General features: G+C 44.1%; 2 protein-coding genes across 5 annotated transcripts in view; one reads left to right on the top strand and one right to left on the bottom strand.

Moving 5' to 3' along the window:
* Positions 1-8,636, top strand: part of LOC106598741 (coiled-coil domain-containing protein 146-like) — a 77,638-nt gene extending 69,002 nt beyond the window's left edge. The window contains 6 exon segments of the mRNA XM_045698675.1: positions 1,554-1,682; positions 2,067-2,204; positions 4,837-4,938; positions 7,744-7,890; positions 8,265-8,418; positions 8,421-8,636. Of these exon segments, the coding sequence (XP_045554631.1) occupies positions 1,554-1,682; positions 2,067-2,204; positions 4,837-4,938; positions 7,744-7,890; positions 8,265-8,418; positions 8,421-8,464 (714 nt within the window). The 3' untranslated portion in view covers positions 8,465-8,636.
* A 3,153-nt stretch (positions 8,637-11,789) lies between these two features.
* Positions 11,790-20,575, bottom strand: part of LOC106594049 (gamma-secretase-activating protein) — a 41,941-nt gene continuing 33,155 nt past the window's right edge. For 3 of the 4 annotated variants that reach the window (XM_045700274.1, XM_045700275.1, XM_045700276.1), the window contains 4 exons: positions 18,794-18,855; positions 12,879-12,983; positions 12,662-12,758; positions 11,790-12,544 (listed from right to left, as the gene is read on the bottom strand). In XM_045700274.1, the coding sequence (XP_045556230.1) occupies positions 12,444-12,544; positions 12,662-12,758; positions 12,879-12,983; positions 18,794-18,855 (365 nt within the window). In that variant the 3' untranslated portion in view covers positions 11,790-12,443. Of the gene's footprint in view, positions 12,545-12,661; positions 12,759-12,878; positions 12,984-16,431; positions 18,705-18,769; positions 18,856-20,575 lie in introns of those variants that run through there. The other variant, XM_045700277.1, reaches the window with a different exon arrangement.

Below are 20,575 nucleotides of genomic sequence, written 5' to 3'. Positions count from 1 at the left end.
GACAGTTAGCCAACCAGACAGTCAGTCAGGCACTGAGACGGTTAACCAACCAGACAGTCAGACAGTCAGTGAGACAGTTAGCCAACCAGACAGTCAGTCACTGTCAGCCAGTCAGGCAGTGAGACAGTGACGTCCTCCAGTATGGGCCTCAGCATGCAGCTCTGTCTCTCTCTCTGACTGATGTGAGTGATGTGAGGGTGGTGTGCAGAGTGATTCAATCTCATAGTAAATCATCTGCCTCTAATGTAATGTTGGTCTCAGATCCAATCTCTCACTCTCACATTCTCTTGTTCTCTCTCTGTCGCGCTCTCCCTCTTTTTCTCCAGCTCTCTTTCCTCTCGGTCTCTCTCTCTGAGGGTGGTCTCAGGCTACAGTACAGTCGTCTTTTAGTCCATCAGAGTTTGATTATGAATACCAGAGGCATTTCAAAATCTCATTCTGTTGTTAGAGTAGAACACGTACACATTACATCACATTACAGGAAGACACTGGAGACAGAGCAACTGTGAGACTGTCTCTGAGCGAGTTACTTCCACTGTAGTCCATGAGTTGATCAGCTACACTCGTCCTGTCACAGACCTGCCAGGATCATCTCTCCTTCATTAAAGGCAGAAGAGAAGACGTAAAGGAGATGCTTTTTTCTTCCTGTCTGTTGACCTCTTCTCCTCCCAATCAGCTCTGCTTCATTAGAAAGGTTCAACTGGAAAAGAATGTGCATCACACACGCAAAAGGAGAGGGTGGTGATATGTCTCCCGACGGGTTCATTCATACCGTGGCGTGACGTGGAGCTTCATGCATGGACATGTGTAGAAACCATGGCTGTGTGAAAGATGTGCACATCCCAAATCTCCATTCTGGGGTCAACAGCTGATTTACAGTAATTCTGTGAATAATGAGAAATGATATAATGGTTACCAGGATAGGAAGCCTACACATTATTAACCTGCAACTCACATTAACCAGCAAATCATGCAGAAACAAACCCTATGAAGGCTAATTGAGGATATAATGGTTACCAGGAAAGGAAGCCTAGTGTATCTGTTTAGCTGCTCGTCATGCTGAAACAAACCATATTGACTTCTATCATGGTGTTGTCTAACACATCATCCCAACACAATTTACATGATTGTGAGGTCAAGTTGGTCTCTGACACAGGAGGTTGGTGGCACCTTAATTGGGGAGGACAGGCTTGTGGTAATGGCTGGACCGGAATCGGTGGAATGGTATCAAATACATCAAACACATGGTTTCCATGGTTTCCAAGTGTTTGATGCCATTCCATTCGCTCCGTTCCAGCCATTATTATGAGCTGTCCTCCCCTCAGCAGCCTCCAATGGTCTCTGGAATATTCTCATGGATAATAAAAGTTGACTTATCTCCTCTCTTCTCCTCTCCTCTCATCTCTTCTCCTCCCTTCTTTTCTCCTCCCTTCTTTTCTCCTCTCTTGTCCTCTCTTCTCTTGTCTCCTCTCTTCTGTCTCTTCTCCTCTGTTCTCTTCTGTCTCCTCTCTTCCGCCTCCTCTCTTCTGTCTCCTCTCTTCCCTGTCCTGTAGCTGTCAGAGTGTAAGGAGCGTATGTTGGAGCTAGAGAAGGCCTTGGAGGATTCAGGACAGGAGAACAGGGCCAGAGAGCTGGAGGGGAACGACCCATCTCCTGTTGAACTCATCCAGAAGATAGAACAGGTAAAGCCTACAGTACTGAAGCTGCTTTACAGTCATGCAGGCAGATTTCAGAACAGTGGGTAGGTCTGAGTCTAAACGGTCAGTGTATCTGAAGGAGACTAAGAACACAAACTATGCCACTTTTCTTTCTTGAGGGAAGGGGAAGTCATCAATCAAGATTACCACCAATTAATCATATCCCGTCGTTATAATTGATTGAGGTTGAAGCTGTCTCATGTTAATGTGTGTGTGTGTGTGTGTGTGTGTGTGTGTGTGTGTGTGTGTGTGTGTGTGTGTGTGTGTGTGTGTGTGTGTGTGTGTGTGTGTGTGTATGTGTGTGTGTGTGTGTGTGTGTGTGTGTGTGTGTGTGTGTGTGTGTGTGTGTGTGTGTGTGTGTGTGTTCAGTTGGAGGTTGGCTTGGCGGAGCGGGAAGAGCTGCTCCTGGAGAAGGACTTGGTGTTTGAGCAGGTGACCCGGCTTTCTCAGCGAATCAGAGCTAAGGCCGAGAACGGCAAGCAGGACACACTGCAGCTAGCCAAGAAGGTACACACACACACACACACACACACACACACACACACACACACACACACACACACACACACACACACACACACACACACACACACACACACACACACACACACACACACACAAGGAAGCAGCCAAGAAGGCATCTACTGCCAAACTCATCCATTCACACACTCACAGTCGGGGTAGAGGATCTTGGAGCGTGGTGGCTACATGTGCCTGGTGCAGCCTAGCAGACTGACTGCCCTCTCACCCCGACTCCCTGCAGGGCCCAGCCCAGTGTCTCCTGGATGAAGTATCACCTGCCCACCAGGCCAAGGCTGTTAGTTATCTCAATGAGTCAATGAGCCATGTTACACACACACAGCCAATGAGTCATGTTACACACACACAGCCAATGAGCCAAAGTTGCTGTGCACTCTGAGGCAAATCCTCTCAGCACGCTTAGATAACCTCACTGGGCCCCAGCAGCCAGCATGCCAAACTGAGGCTCTGGGATCTGGAGGATGTTAGATATCAGTTTATCTGTGGGATGTTAGATATCAGTTTATCTGGGGGATGTTAGATATCAGTTTGATCTGGAGGATGTTAGATATCAGTTTATCTGGAGGATGTTAGATATCAGTTTATCTGGGGGATGTTAGATATCAGTTTGATCTGGAGGATGTTAGATATCAGTTTATCTGGGGGATGTTAGATATCAGTTTATCTGGAGGATGTTAGATTGATCTGGAGGATGTTAGATATTAGTTTATCTGGAGGATGTTAGATAACAGTTTATCTGGAGGATGTTAGATATCAGTTTGATCTGGAGGATGTTAGATATCAGTTTGATCTGGAGGATGTTAGATATCAGTTTATCTGGGGGATGTTAGATATTAGTTTATCTGGAGGATGTTAGATTGATCTGGGGGATGTTAGATATTAGTTTATCTGGAGGATGTTAGATATCAGTTTGATCTGGAGGATGTTAGATATTAGATTGATCTGGAGAATGTTAGATATTAGTTTATCTGGAGGATGTTAGATATCAGTTTGATCTGGAGGATGTTAGATATCAGTTTATCTGGAGGATGTTAGATATTAGTTTATCTGGAGGATGTTAGATATCAGTTTTATCTGGAGGATGTTAGATATCAGTTTGATCTGGAGGATGTTAGATATCAGTTTGATCTGGAGGATGTTAGATATTAGTTTATCTGGAGGATGTTAGATTGATCTGGAGGATGTTAGATATCAGTTTGATCTGGAGGATGTTAGATATCAGTTTGATCTGGAGGATGTTAGATATTAGTTTATCTGGAGGATGTTAGATATCAGTTTGATCTGGAGGATGTTAGATATTAGATTATCTGGAGGATGTTAGATATTAGTTTGATCTGGAGGATGTAAAATATTAGTTTGATCTGGAGGATGTTAGATATTAGTTTATCTGGAGGATGTTAGATATCAGTTTTATCTGGAGGATGTTAGATATTAGTTTATCTGGAGGATGTTAGATTGATCTGGAGGATGTTAGATATTAGTTTGATCTGGAGGATGTTAGATATCAGTTTGATCTGGAGGATGTTAGATATTAGTTTTATCTGGAGGATGTTAGATATCAGTTTGATCTGGAGGATGTTAGATATTAGTTTGATCTGGAGGATGTTAGATATTAGTTTATCTGGAGGATGTTAGATATCAGTTTGATCTGGAGAATGTTAGATATTAGTTTATCTGGAGGATGTTAGATATCAGTTTGATCTGGAGGATGTTAGATATTAGTTTTATCTGGAGGATGTTAGATATTAGTTTATCTGGAGGATGTTAGATATCAGTTTGATCTGGAGGATGTTAGATATTAGTTTTATCTGGAGGATGTTAGATATTAGTTTATCTGGAGGATGTTAGATATCAGTTTGATCTGGAGGATGTTAGATTGATCTGGAGGATGTTAGATATTAGTTTATCTGGAGGATGTTAGATATCAGTTTGATCTGGAGGATGTTAGATTGATCTGGAGGATGTTAGATATCAGTTTGATCTGGAGGATGTTAGATATCAGTTTGATCTGGAGGATGTTAGATATTAGTTTTATCTGGAGGATGTTAGATATTAGTTTATCTGGAGGATGTTAGATATCAGTTTGATCTGGAGGATGTTAGATATCAGTTTGATCTGGAGGATGTTAGATATCAGTTTGATCTGGAGGATGTTAGATTGATCTGGAGGATGTTAGATATCAGTTTGATCTGGAGGATGTTAGATATCAGTTTGATCTGGAGGATGTTAGATATTAGTTTTATCTGGAGGATGTTAGATATTAGTTTATCTGGAGGATGTTAGATATCAGTTTGATCTGGAGAATGTTAGATATTAGTTTGATCTGGAGGATGTTAGATATTAGATTGAGTGCATTATTGGGTGACTGAGTATGTCTGAGTATATACATGTTGTGTGTGTATTGGAGGCAGGAATGGAAATGAATGTAGCCCGCTAGCCAAAGGCTAGTACTGTTCAGACCAGGCTAGTAGAACATGTTCTCAACTACCCCGCCGGCTAGAGAAACGCTGTCTTTTCAAATATCATGTCAGTCTGGCTGTCTATCTGTCAGTCTGTCAGGCTGTCTGTGCGTTAACCAACCCCGTCTCCTCTCTCTCAGGTGAATGAGTTGCAGGGCCGTATCAAGGAGTCAACCAGGAGGATGATGGCCGTGGTGTCTGAGTTGTCGATGCGCCAAGCCAGCGCCATGACCCTGCAGCAGGTAAACAGGAGACTCTTTTAGATTGACCAGCATTTCCTAGCCTGCTGGACCCATACTGTAGATCCCTGTAGCCAACTGGGACCAGGCTAAGGTCAAGTCTAAGGATTATACTGTAGATCCCTGTAGCCAACAGGGACCAGGCTAAGGTCAAGTCTAATAATTATACTGTAGATCCCTGTAGCCAACTGGGACCAGGCTAAGGTCAAGTCTAAGAATTATACTGTAGATCCCTGTAGCCAACTGGGACCAGGCTAAGGTCAAGTCTAAGAATTATACTGTAGATCCCTGTAGCCAACAGGGACCAGGCTAAGGTCAAGTCTAAGAATTATACTGTAGATCCCTGTAGCCAACTGGGACCAGGCTAAGGTCAAGTCTAAGAATTATACTGTAGATCCCTGTAGCCAACTGGGACCAGGCTAAGGTCAAGTCTAAGGATTATACTGTAGATCCCTGTAGCCAACTGGGACCAGGCTAAGGTCAAGTCTAAGAATTATACTGTAGATCCCTGTAGCCAACTGGGACCAGGCTAAGGTCAAGTCTAAGAATTATACTGTAGATCCCTGTAGCCAACTGGGACCAGGCTAAGGTCAAGTCTAAGAATTATACTGTAGATCCCTGTAGCCAACTGGGACCAGGCTAAGGTCAAGTCTAAGGATTATACTGTAGATCCCTGTAGCCAACTGGGACCAGGCTAAGGTCAAGTCTAAGGATTATACTGTAGATCCCTGTAGCCAACTGGGACCAGGCTAAGGTCAAGTCTAAGAATTATACTGTAGATCCCTGTAGCCAACTGGGACCAGGCTAAGGTCAAGTCTAAGAATTATACTGTAGATCCCTGTAGCCAACTGGGACCAGGCTAAGGTCAAGTCTAAGGATTATACTGTAGATCCCTGTAGCCAACTGGGACCAGGCTAAGGTCAAGTCTAAGGATTATACTGTAGATCCCTGTAGCCAACAGGGACCAGGCTAAGGTCAAGTCTAAGGATTATACTGTAGATCCCTGTAGCCAACTGGGACCAGGCTAAGGTCAAGTCTAAGAATTATAGTGTAGATCCCTGTAGCCAACTGGGACCAGGCTAAGGTCAAGTCTAAGAATTATACTGTAGATCCCTGTAGCCAACTGGGACCAGGCTAAGGTCAAGTCTAAGAATTATACTGTAGATCCCTGTAGCCAACTGGGACCAGGCTAAGGTCAAGTCTAAGAATTATACTGTAGATCCCTGTAGCCAACAGGGACCAGGCTAAGGTCAAGTCTAAGAATTATACTGTAGATCCCTGTAGCCAACTGGGACCAGGCTAAGGTCAAGTCTAAGAATTATACTGTAGATCCCTGTAGCCAACTGGGACCAGGCTAAGGTCAAGTCTAAGAATTATACTGTAGATCCCTGTAGCCAACAGGGACCAGGCTAAGGTCAAGTCTAAGAATTATAGTGTAGATCCCTGTAGCCAACTGGGACCAGGCTAAGGTCAAGTCTAAGAATTATAGTGTAGATCCCTGTAGCCAACTGGGACCAGGCTAAGGTCAAGTCTAAGAATTATACTGTAGATCCCTGTAGCCAACTGGGACCAGGCTAAGGTCAAGTCTAAGAATTATACTGTAGATCCCTGTAGCCAACAGGGACCAGGCTAAGGTCAAGTCTAAGAATTATAGTGTAGATCCCTGTAGCCAACTGGGACCAGGCTAAGGTCAAGTCTAAGAATTATAGTGTAGATCCCTGTAGCCAACTGGGACCAGGCTAAGGTCAAGTCTAAGAATTATAGTGTAGATCCCTGTAGCCAACTGGGACCAGGCTAAGGTCAAGTCTAAGAATTATACTGTAGATCCCTGTAGCCAACAGGGACCAGGCTAAGGTCAAGTCTAAGAATTATACTGTAGATCCCTGTAGCCAACTGGGACCAGGCTAAGGTCAAGTCTAAGAATTATACTGTAGATCCCTGTAGCCAACTGGGACCAGGCTAAGGTCAAGTCTAAGAATTATACTGTAGATCCCTGTAGCCAACAGGGACCAGGCTAAGGTCAAGTCTAAGAATTATAGTGTAGATCCCTGTAGCCAACTGGGACCAGGCTAAGGTCAAGTCTAAGAATTATAGTGTAGATCCCTGTAGCCAACTGGGACCAGGCTAAGGTCAAGTCTAAGAATTATACTGTAGATCCCTGTAGCCAACTGGGACCAGGCTAAGGTCAAGTCTAAGAATTATACTGTAGATCCCTGTAGCCAACAGGGACCAGGCTAAGGTCAAGTCTAAGAATTATAGTGTAGATCCCTGTAGCCAACTGGGACCAGGCTAAGGTCAAGTCTAAGAATTATAGTGTAGATCCCTGTAGCCAACTGGGACCAGGCTAAGGTCAAGTCTAAGAATTATACTGTAGATCCCTGTAGCCAACAAGGACCAGGCTAAGGTCAAGTCTAAGAATTATAGTGTAGATCCCTGTAGCCAACTGGGACCAGGCTAAGGTCAAGTCTAAGGATTATACTGTAGATCCCTGTAGCCAACAGGGACCAGGCTAAGGTCAAGTCTAAGAATTATAGTGTAGATCCCTGTAGCCAACTGGGACCAGGCTAAGGTCAAGTCTAAGAATTATACTGTAGATCCCTGTAGCCAACTGGGACCAGGCTAAGGTCAAGTCTAAGAATTATAGTGTAGATCCCTGTAGCCAACTGGGACCAGGCTAAGGTCAAGTCTAAGGATTTCCAACTTTTACGACATCATCCTCTTTCCCTACATCGATCTACCCAAGCACAAATATCCTCCTAATAATCTTCCTCTTCCTGACATTCCATGTCTTGACCCCACCCCTGTCAGGAGCTGAAGGAGAGGGAGCTGTTCCTGGACACCTGCCACCGGCGCCTGGACCAGGGTCTGCCCCCCTCTGAAGACCTGGAGCTGGAGTGGCAACACATCCTCAGGGATGAGCAGCGCAGACAGGCCGACCAGCAGGAGAAAGACAGGGTCAGTCACCCTCCATGGCCCTCTACCACAGGACTTTGAATTATGGATAATTAATGGATGAATTCATAAATGTTGAACTTGATGCTGAACTTTTGTACCTCTACATTGATAAGTTAACACTGCATTTAACACTTTGACTGTCTGGCAATCAGATAGAAACGTTTTATATAGAATAGACGTGCCTTTCTGACATGTAGAAAATGAGGAATCTTGTCAGCTCTATTCATGGTATTTCTATCTGCAATGTTCAGTACATTGAACCCTTTCTCTCCAGTACATTTCTAGATACTCTTTAAGATGTACAGTATACCATGAGTTAAATACCAGTATATGGTATACTATGTTGAGGACCTGGATTCTCTCCTCTGTTACAGCTGGTGGAGGAGGAGGAGAGGTCCCAGCTCCCTAGTGGGGTGTACACCACGGCCGAGGCCCGACCCAACGCCTACATCCCCCTGGGGGACACCCTGCCCCTGCCCAAGCCCTACGGAGCCCTGGCCCCCTTCAAACCCTCCGAGCCCGGACCAAACACAGACACATACGCAAGCCTGGACCAAAACCCATTGAGATATAGACCTGGACCAAACCCATTGAGATATACTGTAGACCTGGACCAAACCCATTGAGATATACTGTAGACCTGGACCAAACCCATTGAGATATACTGTAGACCTGGACCAAACATATTGAGATATAGACCTGGACCAAACCCATTGAGATATAGACCTGGACCAAACCCATTGAGATATACTAGACTGTCGTAGACCTGGACCAAACACATTGAGATATACTGTAGACCTGGACCAAACCCATTGAGATATACTGTAGACCTGGACCAAACATATTGAGATATACTAAAGACCTGGACCAAACCAATTGAGATATAGACCTGGACCAAACACATTGAGATATACTGTAGACCTGGACCAAACATATTGAGATATACTAAAGACCTGGACCAAACCAATTGAGATATACTGTAGACCTGGACCAAACCCATTGAGATATAGACCTGGACCAAACCCATTGAGATATACTGTAGACCTGGACCAAACATATTGAGATATACTAAAGACCTGGACCAAACCAATTGAGATATAGACCTGGACCAAACACATTGAGATATACTGTAGACCTGGACCAAACATATTGAGATATACTGTAGACCTGGACCAAACCCATTGAGATATAGACGTGGACCAAACCCATTGAGATATACTGTAGACCTGGACCAAACCCATTGAGATATACTGTAGACCTGGACCAAAACCATTGAGATATACTGTAGACCTGGACCAAACCCATTGAGATATACTGTAGACCTGGACCAAACATATTGAGATATAGACCTGGACCAAACCCATTGAGATATAGACCTGGACCAAACCCATTGAGATATACTGTAGACCTGGACCAAACCCATTGAGATATACTGTAGACCTGGACCAAACATATTGAGATATACTGTAGACCTGGACCAAACCCATTGAGATATAGACCTGGACCAAACCCATTGAGATATACTGTAGACCTGGACCAAACATATTGAGATATACTAAAGACCTGGACCAAACCAATTGAGATATAGACCTGGACCAAACACATTGAGATATACTGTAGACCTGGACCAAACCCATTGAGATATAGACCTGGACCAAACCCATTGAGATATACTGTAGACCTGGACCAAACACATTGAGATATACTGTAGACCTGGACCAAACCCATTGAGATATACTGTAGACCTGGACCAAACATATTGAGATATAGACCTGGACCAAACCCATTGAGATATAGACCTGGACCAAACCCATTGAGATATACTGTAGACCTGGACCAAACCCATTGAGATATACTGTAGACCTGGACCAAACATATTGAGATATACTGTAGACCTGGACCAAACCCATTGAGATATAGACCTGGACCAAACCCATTGAGATATACTGTAGACCTGGACCAAACATATTGAGATATACTAAAGACCTGGACCAAACCAATTGAGATATAGACCTGGACCAAACACATTGAGATATACTGTAGACCTGGACCAAACATATTGAGATATACTAAAGACCTGGACCAAACCAATTGAGATATACTGTAGACCTGGACCAAACCCATTGAGATATAGACCTGGACCAAACCCATTGGGATATACTGTAGACCTGGACCAAACATATTGAGATATACTAAAGACCTGGACCAAACCAATTGAGATATAGACCTGGACCAAACACATTGAGATATACTGTAGACCTGGACCAAACATATTGAGATATACTGTAGACCTGGACCAAACCCATTGAGATATAGACGTGGACCAAACCCATTGAGATATACTGTAGACCTGGACCAAACCCATTGAGATATACTGTAGACCTGGACCAAACCCATTGAGATATACTGTAGACCTGGACCAAACCCATTGAGATATACTGTAGACCTGGACCAACCCCATTGAGATATACTGTAGACCTGGACCAAACCCATTGAGATATACTGTAGACCTGGACCAAACACATTGAGATATACTGTAGACCTGGACCAAACCCATTGAGATATACTGTAGACCTGGACCAAACCCATTGAGATATACTGTAGACCTGGACCAAACCCATTGAGATATACTGTAGACCTGGACCAAACACATTGAGATATACTGTAGACCTGGACCAAACCCATTGAGATATACTGTAGACCTGGACCAAACCCATTGAGATATACTGTAGACCTGGACCAAACCCATTGAGATATACTGTAGACCTGGACCAAACCCATTGAGATATACTGTAGACCTGGACCAAACCCATTGAGATATACTGTAGACCTGGACCAAACCCATTGAGATATACTGTAGACCTGGACCAACCCCTCTACTACTACGTCTAACCCACCTAGATCTATCTGGGACTATAGAGTGACAACATACATTTAATCAACATTTAATTCAGTTAAATTTCTGTTGGCACTAATAGCACTCCATATGAGATACTCGGGTTACCAGGGACAGGAGAATATGTATCTAGGAGTGTAGCAGCCAATCATCATAGGACCTTTAGATTCTCAACACAAGCACAGCTCATTAAACAGCAGGTATATTTTAACCTCGTCTGCTGTGTTGATCCTTTTCCTTCCTGAGAAGCGGAGCAGGGAGCGTGCCATGCATCTGGGTTGTATTTCTGCTGAAGTCAGAGGCACGAGGTCTTACTGGCAATACTGTAGCTGTTTCTATTTACCCTCCTCCAGTAACCTAGACCTCACAGAGAATCTTTCAGAGGGATTTCACTGATGATTCTTTACATTTCTGGTAAAGGAGGAAGAGAAAGTGGAGTGAGTGCGTGTGCGTGTGTGTGTGTGTGTGTGTGTGTGTGTGTGTGTGTGTGTGTGTGTGTGTGTGTGTGTGTGTGTGTGTGTGTGTGTGTGTGTGTGTGTGTGTGTGTGTGTGTGTGTGTGTGTGTGTGTGTGTGTGTGTGTGTGTGTGTGTGTGTGTGTGTGTGTGTGTGTGAGAGAGAGTTCTATGATTCTGAGAATCAAAGTTTGGCTTTGGGAGAAGTGTGCCTGGTGTGACTTGTGGAAGCATCCAAACCAGTGACATCAGATATTCTGTAGAACGCCTGTTCATTTCCTGAGCGACTGTATCTGTGGAGTCAGCCAGGTCTCAGTCTGTTCCCTCAGCTAACAGGGTGTGTCTCTGACTGTCTCAACCATAACAATCCACACTGCAGCACAGTGGCTAACATTAGCATGTGATAATCAGAGTGATGATGGGATAATGTACTTATTTATGGTTTACTTATCTGTCCCTTAATGTCACTGTATGAGTCATAGGGAATAGTGTCAATGTGACGCTGCCACGGCTATCATGAGCAGTCTTATTGAACAAAGACAGACAGTTGTTAGAAACATGCAACAAATATTTTATTTAGAGTTTAATTGATACAATATGGCTTTACACGTGTAAACATTACAAAAAAATCCCTTTTCCAGTTTATTATTGTACCTGATCCAACGCATTTCCTGGATTTCACTCCAAATCACTGTGTTATTCCTGAAATCTAACCATGCATCAGTTCCTCTGAAATGGAAATGTACAGACATCATACAGGACACATGTTGTGGTAATTCATACACCTTCCAGAGAACTTTCCTTCTTACTGTAAGAGCCTCATCCATCTGGCTTGTGTGGGAGAGTTGAGCAACAGGCAGAGAGTGCAGAAATATAAATCTGTCAAATGAATGCTTAACCGGTGACTATTGTCACCAGACCCATTGTTCATCAGAATCGAATGTCTTTTCATAGATTCTCATGTATTGGAATGTTGAGTAATCAACATTTAAAGTGTAATTTCACACAGTCCCTGCTCTCTGACACAGTCCCCGCTCTCTGACACAGTCCCCGCTCTCTGACACAGTCCCCGCTCTCTGACACAGTCCCCGCTCTCTGACACAGTCCCCGCTCTCTGAGTACTAGTGGAATATGGAGTGTTGAGTGATAACTTGGAGCCTTGACCTGCTCCCCCTCTTTCTTCACCTCTCGGTCTTTCCCTCCCTCACTTGTCCTGGAAGCCCAGCAGGATCAGAGTCTGTTTCAGAGCTGTCTCCTCCACAAACCTGGCATCCACATTCTCCTGCTCCTCAAAAGGGTTCAGAGCTGCAACACAGAATAGACACACCATCAGACACAGACACACAGTACACAGTTTGGCTTGGCTGTTTAATAAGCTAGTTTCACTTGTAGAGACAAGAGAAACATTCTCTGAATAAATACCTCGATCTTCCACATCCAACAGAATTTTGGTCAGGAAGGTGAGAGGCAGGAACTCAGGCCTGAAGCCAGGCTCGTCTCTCTCCATGAACATAGAACCCTGGAACAACAGACAAACCATCTAACTAATCAAGCCCAGCAGTATTTACTTCCTGCTCTTGGTGGTATTGAATTGGTGATTGTACAGTTGATTAGTGGAAGCTGAATAAGACAGTGTTACTTTGGTTTTGGCGTGTTTCTCCAGCAGGCCTCTGACATAGTCTCTGGAGATACAGGCTGAACTGATGGGGTGATCCCACAGGTGACAGATCCTCTGCTCCATGGGCTGGAAGTAACAGCAACAGTCATCTGGTTACCCCATGTCCTCTATCACCAGGCCTTCAACAGAAGTTTCTCAACCTGTGTAAAACCTATCGTGTTGACTGGTAAATGAGTCGCTATGGGCCCGATTCTGACTTAGGAAATGACGCCTTTCCTACGCACGCCTTTCCTACGCACTTCTCAGTAGTTGGTATTCAGACTTACCTTATGCAGGTGCGTAACGGGCTGTGCAGGCGTGTTTCCCTTGCACATGTAATTCAACCGATGAAAACCCTCCCACTTGCTGGCCAACAGATTTTCTCGTGGAGTTTTCATTCAATATGGTTTTCTGTACATTTATCTTAAAGCCAATATGGTTTTCAGGACATTTATCTTAAAGCCAATATGGTTTTCTGTACATTTCTCTTATTAAAGCCAATATGGTTTTCTGTACATTTCTGTTAAAGCCAATATGGTTTTCTGTACATTTCTCTTAAAGCCAATATGGTTTTCAGTACATTTCTGTTAAAGCCAATATGGTTTTCAGGACATTTCTCTTAAAGCCAATATGTTTTTCAGGACATTTATCTTAAAGCCAATATGGTTTTCTGTACATTTCTGTTAAAGCCAATATGGTTTTCTGTACATTTCTCTTAAAGCCAATATGGTTTTCTGTACATTTCTCTTAAAGCCAATATGGTTTTCAGGACATTTCTGTTAAAGCCAATATGGTTTTCTGTACATTTCTCTTAAAGCCAATATGGTTTTCAGTACATTTCTCTTAAAGCCAATATGGTTTTCAGTACATTTCTGTTAAAGCCAATATGGTTTTCAGGACATTTCTCTTAAAGCCAATATGGTTTTCAGGACATTTCTGTTAAAGCCAATATGGTTTTCAGGACATTTCTCTTAAAGCCAATATGGTTTTCAGGACATTTCTCTTATTAAAGCCAATATGGTTTTCAGGACATTTCTCTTATTAAAGCCAATATGGTTTTCAGGACATTTCTCTTATTAAAGCCAATATGGTTTTCAGGACATTTCTCTTAAAGCCGGGTGTACATTGCACGACTTTCAAAATCCTAACATCACTAAACCTCACATTAAATCACCATCTTTCCTGTTATTTTTTTGTTGTCTTGCCAACCTAGTGGTGCACACTAAATGATGTGATTAGATTTAACGTAGCTACAACGAGCTGTGGCTCAAAGCAGCCTCAAACGTTTTCAGTCAGACATTCACTCTTGCCATACAGAGTTGAAATATCAAGCCAACATTTTGAATTGAATAACATTGCTTGTTAGCTTCAGAGCTGTAACGATTTCAAACCAACTTGGAGGCGCACTTTGGCTTTGAAGGCAAGTACAAACGCATACTAGTAGTAGTAGTCATCGCTCCTTCTCGCGAGTCTACACATCCTGCGAAACAACGTCATCTCACTGGCTTCTTCTGGGGATTTTGTCTCCGATCTCAACTTGTCTGGGACAGCTAAATCAGGGCCAAAATAATGTAGTGTACACCCGGCTTAAGGCATCCCTTTAAATACGGTGTACCCTTAATTATAATTTTGTTAACAGACTAGAATAGATGGAGAGAACGGGTTCAGACAATAGGGATCAATGAAAGAAAGACATCTATACAGCTTCATCTCCGTTTTAACTGGTAGATTTAAAAATACTCTGATCTGTTAGATTATTTAGGCACATTTTAGTCTTAGGAAAGTATGTATGAATCATAAACCAACCGGTTTGGAGAGCCTTTACTCACAAAATATATTTATGAATAAAAAAATACAGTGGTTTGATTCAATGTATGAAATATTGGAAGGTGGGAAAAGTGTAGAATAGGGGTTGAACTTCGGCCTGTCCCCGAGGGCGCTCAGAGTATTCTATAGGAGCACCATCGAGAGCATACTGTTGGGCTGCATCACAGCCTGCTGCGGCAACTCCACCGCCGCGGACCACAAGGCACTTCAGAGGGTGATAAGTGCAGCCGAACGCACCATTGGTGCACACTGCCTGACCCGCAGGACCCTACACCACCAGGTGTCTCAGGAAGTAACTGTGGCTCAGTTGGTAGAGCATGGTGTTTGCAACGCCAGGGTTGTTGGTTCGATTCCCACGGGGGACCAGTACGGAGTAAAAAAATGCATGAAATGGAATGTATGCATTCACTACTGTAAGTCGCTCTGGATAAGAGCGTCTGCTAAATGACTAAAATGTAAATGTAAGGCCAAGAAGATCATCAAGGACCTCAGCCACCCGAGCCACGCCCTGTTCTCCCCACTTCAATCACGCAGTACAGGAGCATCATGACAAAAACCAACAGACTGGCCAATAGCTTCTGCCCTGAGACCATCAGGCTGCTAAATAGCCACCACTAGTCAGCTACCTGCCCCCCGCTACTCCCCCGATGGACATTTCCCACCCACCCCCCAACTGACTTTTACTCTGCCCCCACCCCAACGACATTCATCACTGTTGCAGTTGTTAATATGTATATTATAATTGTAATTCATTTTTATTAATCATTTTTATTGATTTGATTTCACTTGGTCCTCACACCCCCTCAATGATCATGCTGCTCCCCTGCAGTCATTCCCCCACCTCCTCAACAGTCTTTACTCTGCAGTCATTCCCCCACCTCCTCAACAGTCTTTACTCTGCAGTCATTCCCCCACCTCCTCAACAGTCTTTACTCTGCTCCCCTGCAGTCATTCCCCTCACCTCCTCAACAGTCTTTACTCTGCTCCCCTGCAGTCATTCCCCCACCTCCTCAACAGTCTTTACTCTGCTCCCCTGCAGTCATTCCCCCACCTCCTCAACAGTCTTTACTCTGCTCCCCTGCAGTCATTCCCCCACCTCCTCAACAGTCTTTACTCTGCTCCCCTGCAGTCATTCCTTCCACCTCCTCAACAGTCTTTACTCTGCTCCCCTGCAGTCATTCCCCCCACCTCCTCAACAGTCTTTACTCTGCTCCCCTGCAGTCATTCCCCTCACCTCCTCAACAGTCTTTACTCTGCTCCCCTGCAGTCATTCCCCCCACCTCCTCAACAGTCTTTACTCTGCTCCCCTGCAGTCATTCCCCCACCTCCTCAACAGTCTTTACTCTGCTCCCCTGCAGTCATTCCCCCACCTCCTCAACAGTCTTTACTCTGCTCGCCTGCAGTCATTCCCCCACCTCCTCAACAGTCTTTACTCTGCTCCCCTGCAGTCATTCCCCTCACCTCCTCAACAGTCTTTACTCTGCTCCCCTGCAGTCATTCCCCCACCTCCTCAACAGTCTTTACTCTGCTCCCCTGCAGTCATTCCCCCACCTCCTCAACAGTCTTTACTCTGCTCCCCTGCAGTCATTCCCCCACCTCCTCAACAGTCTTTACTCTGCTCCCCTGCAGTCATTCCCCCACCTCCTCAACAGTCTTTACTCTGCTCCCCTGCAGTCATTCCCCACCTCCTCAACAGTCTTTACTCTGCTCCCCTGCAGTGTTTCCCCCACCTCCTCAACAGTCTTTCCTCTGCCTCCACCCCAGTGGACATGTATTATTCATCACTGCCACAGTTATTATGATGTATATAGTGCTATTTCTATTGTTTTATTACCATTGTCATTATTTTATTTCCCTTAGTCCTGCATGTTGGAGCTTGGAGCCTAAGATTTTCACTGTACCCTGTAATCACACCTGAAACCCTGTACATGTGACTATTAAACACTGAATCAGACCCTGAACAATAGTCCTATAAGTCTACCCTGATTCTCACACCGGTCCAGGCGTGGTGAACCGTGAGTCTACCCTGATTCTCACACCGGTCCAGGCGTGGTGAACCGTGAGTCTACCCTGATTCTCACACCGGTCCAGGCGTGGTGAACCGTGAGTCTACCCTGATTCTCACACCGGTCCAGGCGTGGTGAACCGTGAGTCTACCCTGATTCTCACACCGGTCCAGGCGTGGTTAACCGTGAGTCTACCCTGATTCTCACAACGGTCCAGGCGTGGTGAACCGTGAGTCTACCCTGATTCTCACAACGGTTCAGGCTTGGTGAACCGTGAGTCTACCCTGATTCTCACACCGGTCCAGGCGTGGTGAACCGTGAGTCTACCCTGATTCTCACACCGGTCCAGACGTGGTGAACCGTGAGTCTACCCTGATTCTCACACCGGTCCAGGTGTGGTGAACCGTGAGTCTACCCTGATTCTCACAACGGTCCAGGCGTGGTGAACCGTGAGTCTACCCTGATTCTCACACCGGTCCAGGCGTGGTGAACCGTGAGTCAGGCTGCAGGTTTAACCTGCTACGTGTGGTCTGAGTTCCATAATGTTCTAATAGGCTACATGTCCTACATTATTGCACAACGTTAGTCTAATATGATCCAGTAATGCTCGAGACCTTCAGGAACAACTACACTGATGTGACAGAGGAAATAAAGCTCAACAGAATGGAATGATGCAAAATGTAAGGTACAAATTGAAGAAAACTAACACTTATAAATGTATGTGGGTATTACTGATGGTGGCTCCTGATAGTGCCTAATATTTAACATGATACAAATTGTCAAATACAACGGCGAAAAGCCCAGTCATAAAACATTTGAAAGCGCATACATCAAGTTAGCAGGTTCAGCCCTACATAAGCCTGTAGCTTGGATCTCCACATTTCATCCACGCAAATTATGAGGGCATACAATTAAAATTCTGAATAACGGCTCAGCTATTTATAGCCTATTTCACTGTCCCACTTGAGACCAGTAGGTTCACTAGACCTTATTCATGGTTTCATCACGCGTAAAGGTGGTGGAATTATGAGGGAATTAAATCAAGGTCAGAATACGACGTATCTGTAGACACCTCGGCCACACTCTAGCCTCCACCCCAAACCAAACCGAGGTCAGAATACACCTCCACCACACTCTAGCCTCCACCCCAAACAAAACCGAGGTCAGAATACACCTCCACCACACTCTAGCCTCCACCCCAAACCAAACCGAGGTCAGAATACACCTCCGCCACACTCTAGTCTCCACCCCAAACCGAGGTCAGAATACACCTCCACCACACTCTAGCCTCCACCCCAAACCAAACCGAGGTCAGAATACACCTCCACCACACTCTAGCCTCCACGCCAAATCAAACCGAGGTCAGAATACACCTCCGCCACACTCTAGCCTCCACCCCAAACAAAACCGAGGTCAGAATACACCTCCGCCACACTCTAGTCTCCACCCCAAACCAAACCGAGGTCAGAATACACCTCCACCACACTCTAGTCTCCACCCCAAACCAAACCGAGGTCAGAATATGCGTAGAGAGAAGTGCATCTAAAGGGAATTACGTTCCATTTACACTCGCTTAACTCGGGTCGGAATCCCCCCTATGAATATGAGAATGAACAGCAGAAGGAATGTGTCTGTGTTTCTCTGTTGTACCTTCTTCACTTCCTCTCTTGGCTGCAACAACAGTCCAAGAATCCTCTGATTGGCAACAAAAAAAATGACATTCCACTGCTTAGACAGCTGGAAGTAACAAACATCAGCAACTACACAATGCAATTAACACCTTTACCGGACTGCTTAGACAGCTGGAAGTAACAAACATCAGCAACTACACAATGCAATTAACACCTTTACCGGACTGCTTAGACAGCTGGAAGTAACAAACATCAGCAACTACACAATGCAATTAACACCTTTACCGGACTGCTTAGACAGCTGGAAGTAACAAACATCAGCAACTACACAATGCAATTAACACCTTTACCGGACTGCTTAGACAGCTGGAAGTAACAAACATCAGCAACTACACAATGCAATTAACACCTTTGAGAGAAATGTAACTTTTACCTCCGGTAGTCTCTTCAGAATGCTGAACTTCAGCTCCTCGTTGGCATCATTGTTGTCTAGATCTACACAAGAGGAAAAATAGACCGTTTTTTAATGACTTAAAATCATCGAAACCTTTCATCTTCAGTAATACTGTTTCTATTGTCCCAGGAGGACTTTCTGGGAGTGTGAAAAACACCAAGGTAAAGTCCATATCAAACATTATCAACCATCTCTGACTACTACATTATTCAAAACACTTTAAGGGCAATTACACTAATTCATTTTGCCACTTTCTTACACAGAACTTATTCCCCAGAATTCTGACATTTTCCTTATCACCGTCTAGACTAATTACGGAAAACTTCATGTTTTGTACTTTGCTTTCATCTTCAGAGATTGTTTTGTTTGTCCCCTGAGGAAGAGCTGTGATATAAACTGTACTGAAACTGGCCAAGCATGAAACAGTTTCTAGTATTGCCTTCTGATTGTTACCAGGTACAAAAAGAGTCAGTGTTCCTGTTACCACACTAACATCCCACTGTTTGGGTATTGTAACATCTTAATACAAGACTGTATTGTAATGGAATATCTTAAAAGATTGAGATGTCAATGCAAGTATTGATAAACGTGTCCAAGCATGAACGGGTATCTAGGGCTGTAAGCATTGCACCATTCTTCTTACCAGGTACTGACTATCTGTCAGGGAGGGTCTGTACTAGTTGACCTTTGTATTACAAGAGAGTAACTCAAGACATGTAGATTCTCTGAAGCAAACTGTTTGGGTATAGCAATAACACTTCAATGTCTTTGTAAAGAAACAACTATAGATATGAAGATATGAATGCAAGTATTGTTGCAATTCAAACAGTGGATGAGGGATAAGGGCATGTTTAGTCTGAGCTTGTGTCTAACAGGGATAAAACCCTGCAGGACTGTGGGTGGGAGTGGTACTGGCACTTGGGCTTCTAGCGCTTACATTCCATTCTTTGTCTTGGTAAACACTACACTGTGCAACATCTACACAACACAGTCCCTCACTCCAGTCCCTCACTCCAGTCCCTCACTCCAGTCCCTCACTCCAACTACAGTACCAGCCAATCAGTTGTGTTGTGACAAGGTAGAGGTGGTATACAGAAGATAGCCCTATTTGGTAAAATACCAAGTCCATATTATGGCAAGAACAGCTCAAATAAGCAAAGAGAAACGACAGTCCATCATTACTTTAAGACATGAAGGTCCGTCAATCCGGGAAATTTCAAGAACTTTTAATGTTTCTTCAAGTGCAGTCGCAAAAACTATCAAGCACTATGATGAAACAAGTGTCCTAACGAGAGAGCACATGTTCTATGCCAGGCGAAATTATGACTGTCTCATCAACCCTGCCAGGAAATGTAGAAACTTGATCTCCACTATAAAATGCATCTAGACATTATCTCCCATTTCTTACAGAGTAGCATTTGGTTTTCAACAGCAGAAATTTGTATAAAACCTGCTGTCTGTCTCTCCGACCATTTCAATTTTGTTTTCCCTACCGTCTCATATAAAGTGAATGTGTCCGAACTAGACAGACAACAAATTGAGCGGGTTGTCATAGCAACACACACAACTTTTTTTCCAGTTGACTAGCTAAATCTACATTTTGTTGCCAAAACTAAAATGGATGAGTAGAACATTTAGCTATTTTGATCTGGAGGACACTCCATTGAATGACCTAGAGAAAAGCCGCAACGAAAAAAACAGTTAAGAATACAAAGTGCGATGTGCGTTGCTTCGAGGGCTGGCTAGCAGAGAAGAAAAACA

This window comes from Salmo salar, chromosome ssa17 (genome assembly GCF_905237065.1).
Source record: "Salmo salar chromosome ssa17, Ssal_v3.1, whole genome shotgun sequence".
Lineage (NCBI taxonomy): Eukaryota > Metazoa > Chordata > Actinopteri > Salmoniformes > Salmonidae > Salmo > Salmo salar.
This window is presented reverse-complemented; position numbering and strand designations above follow the sequence as displayed.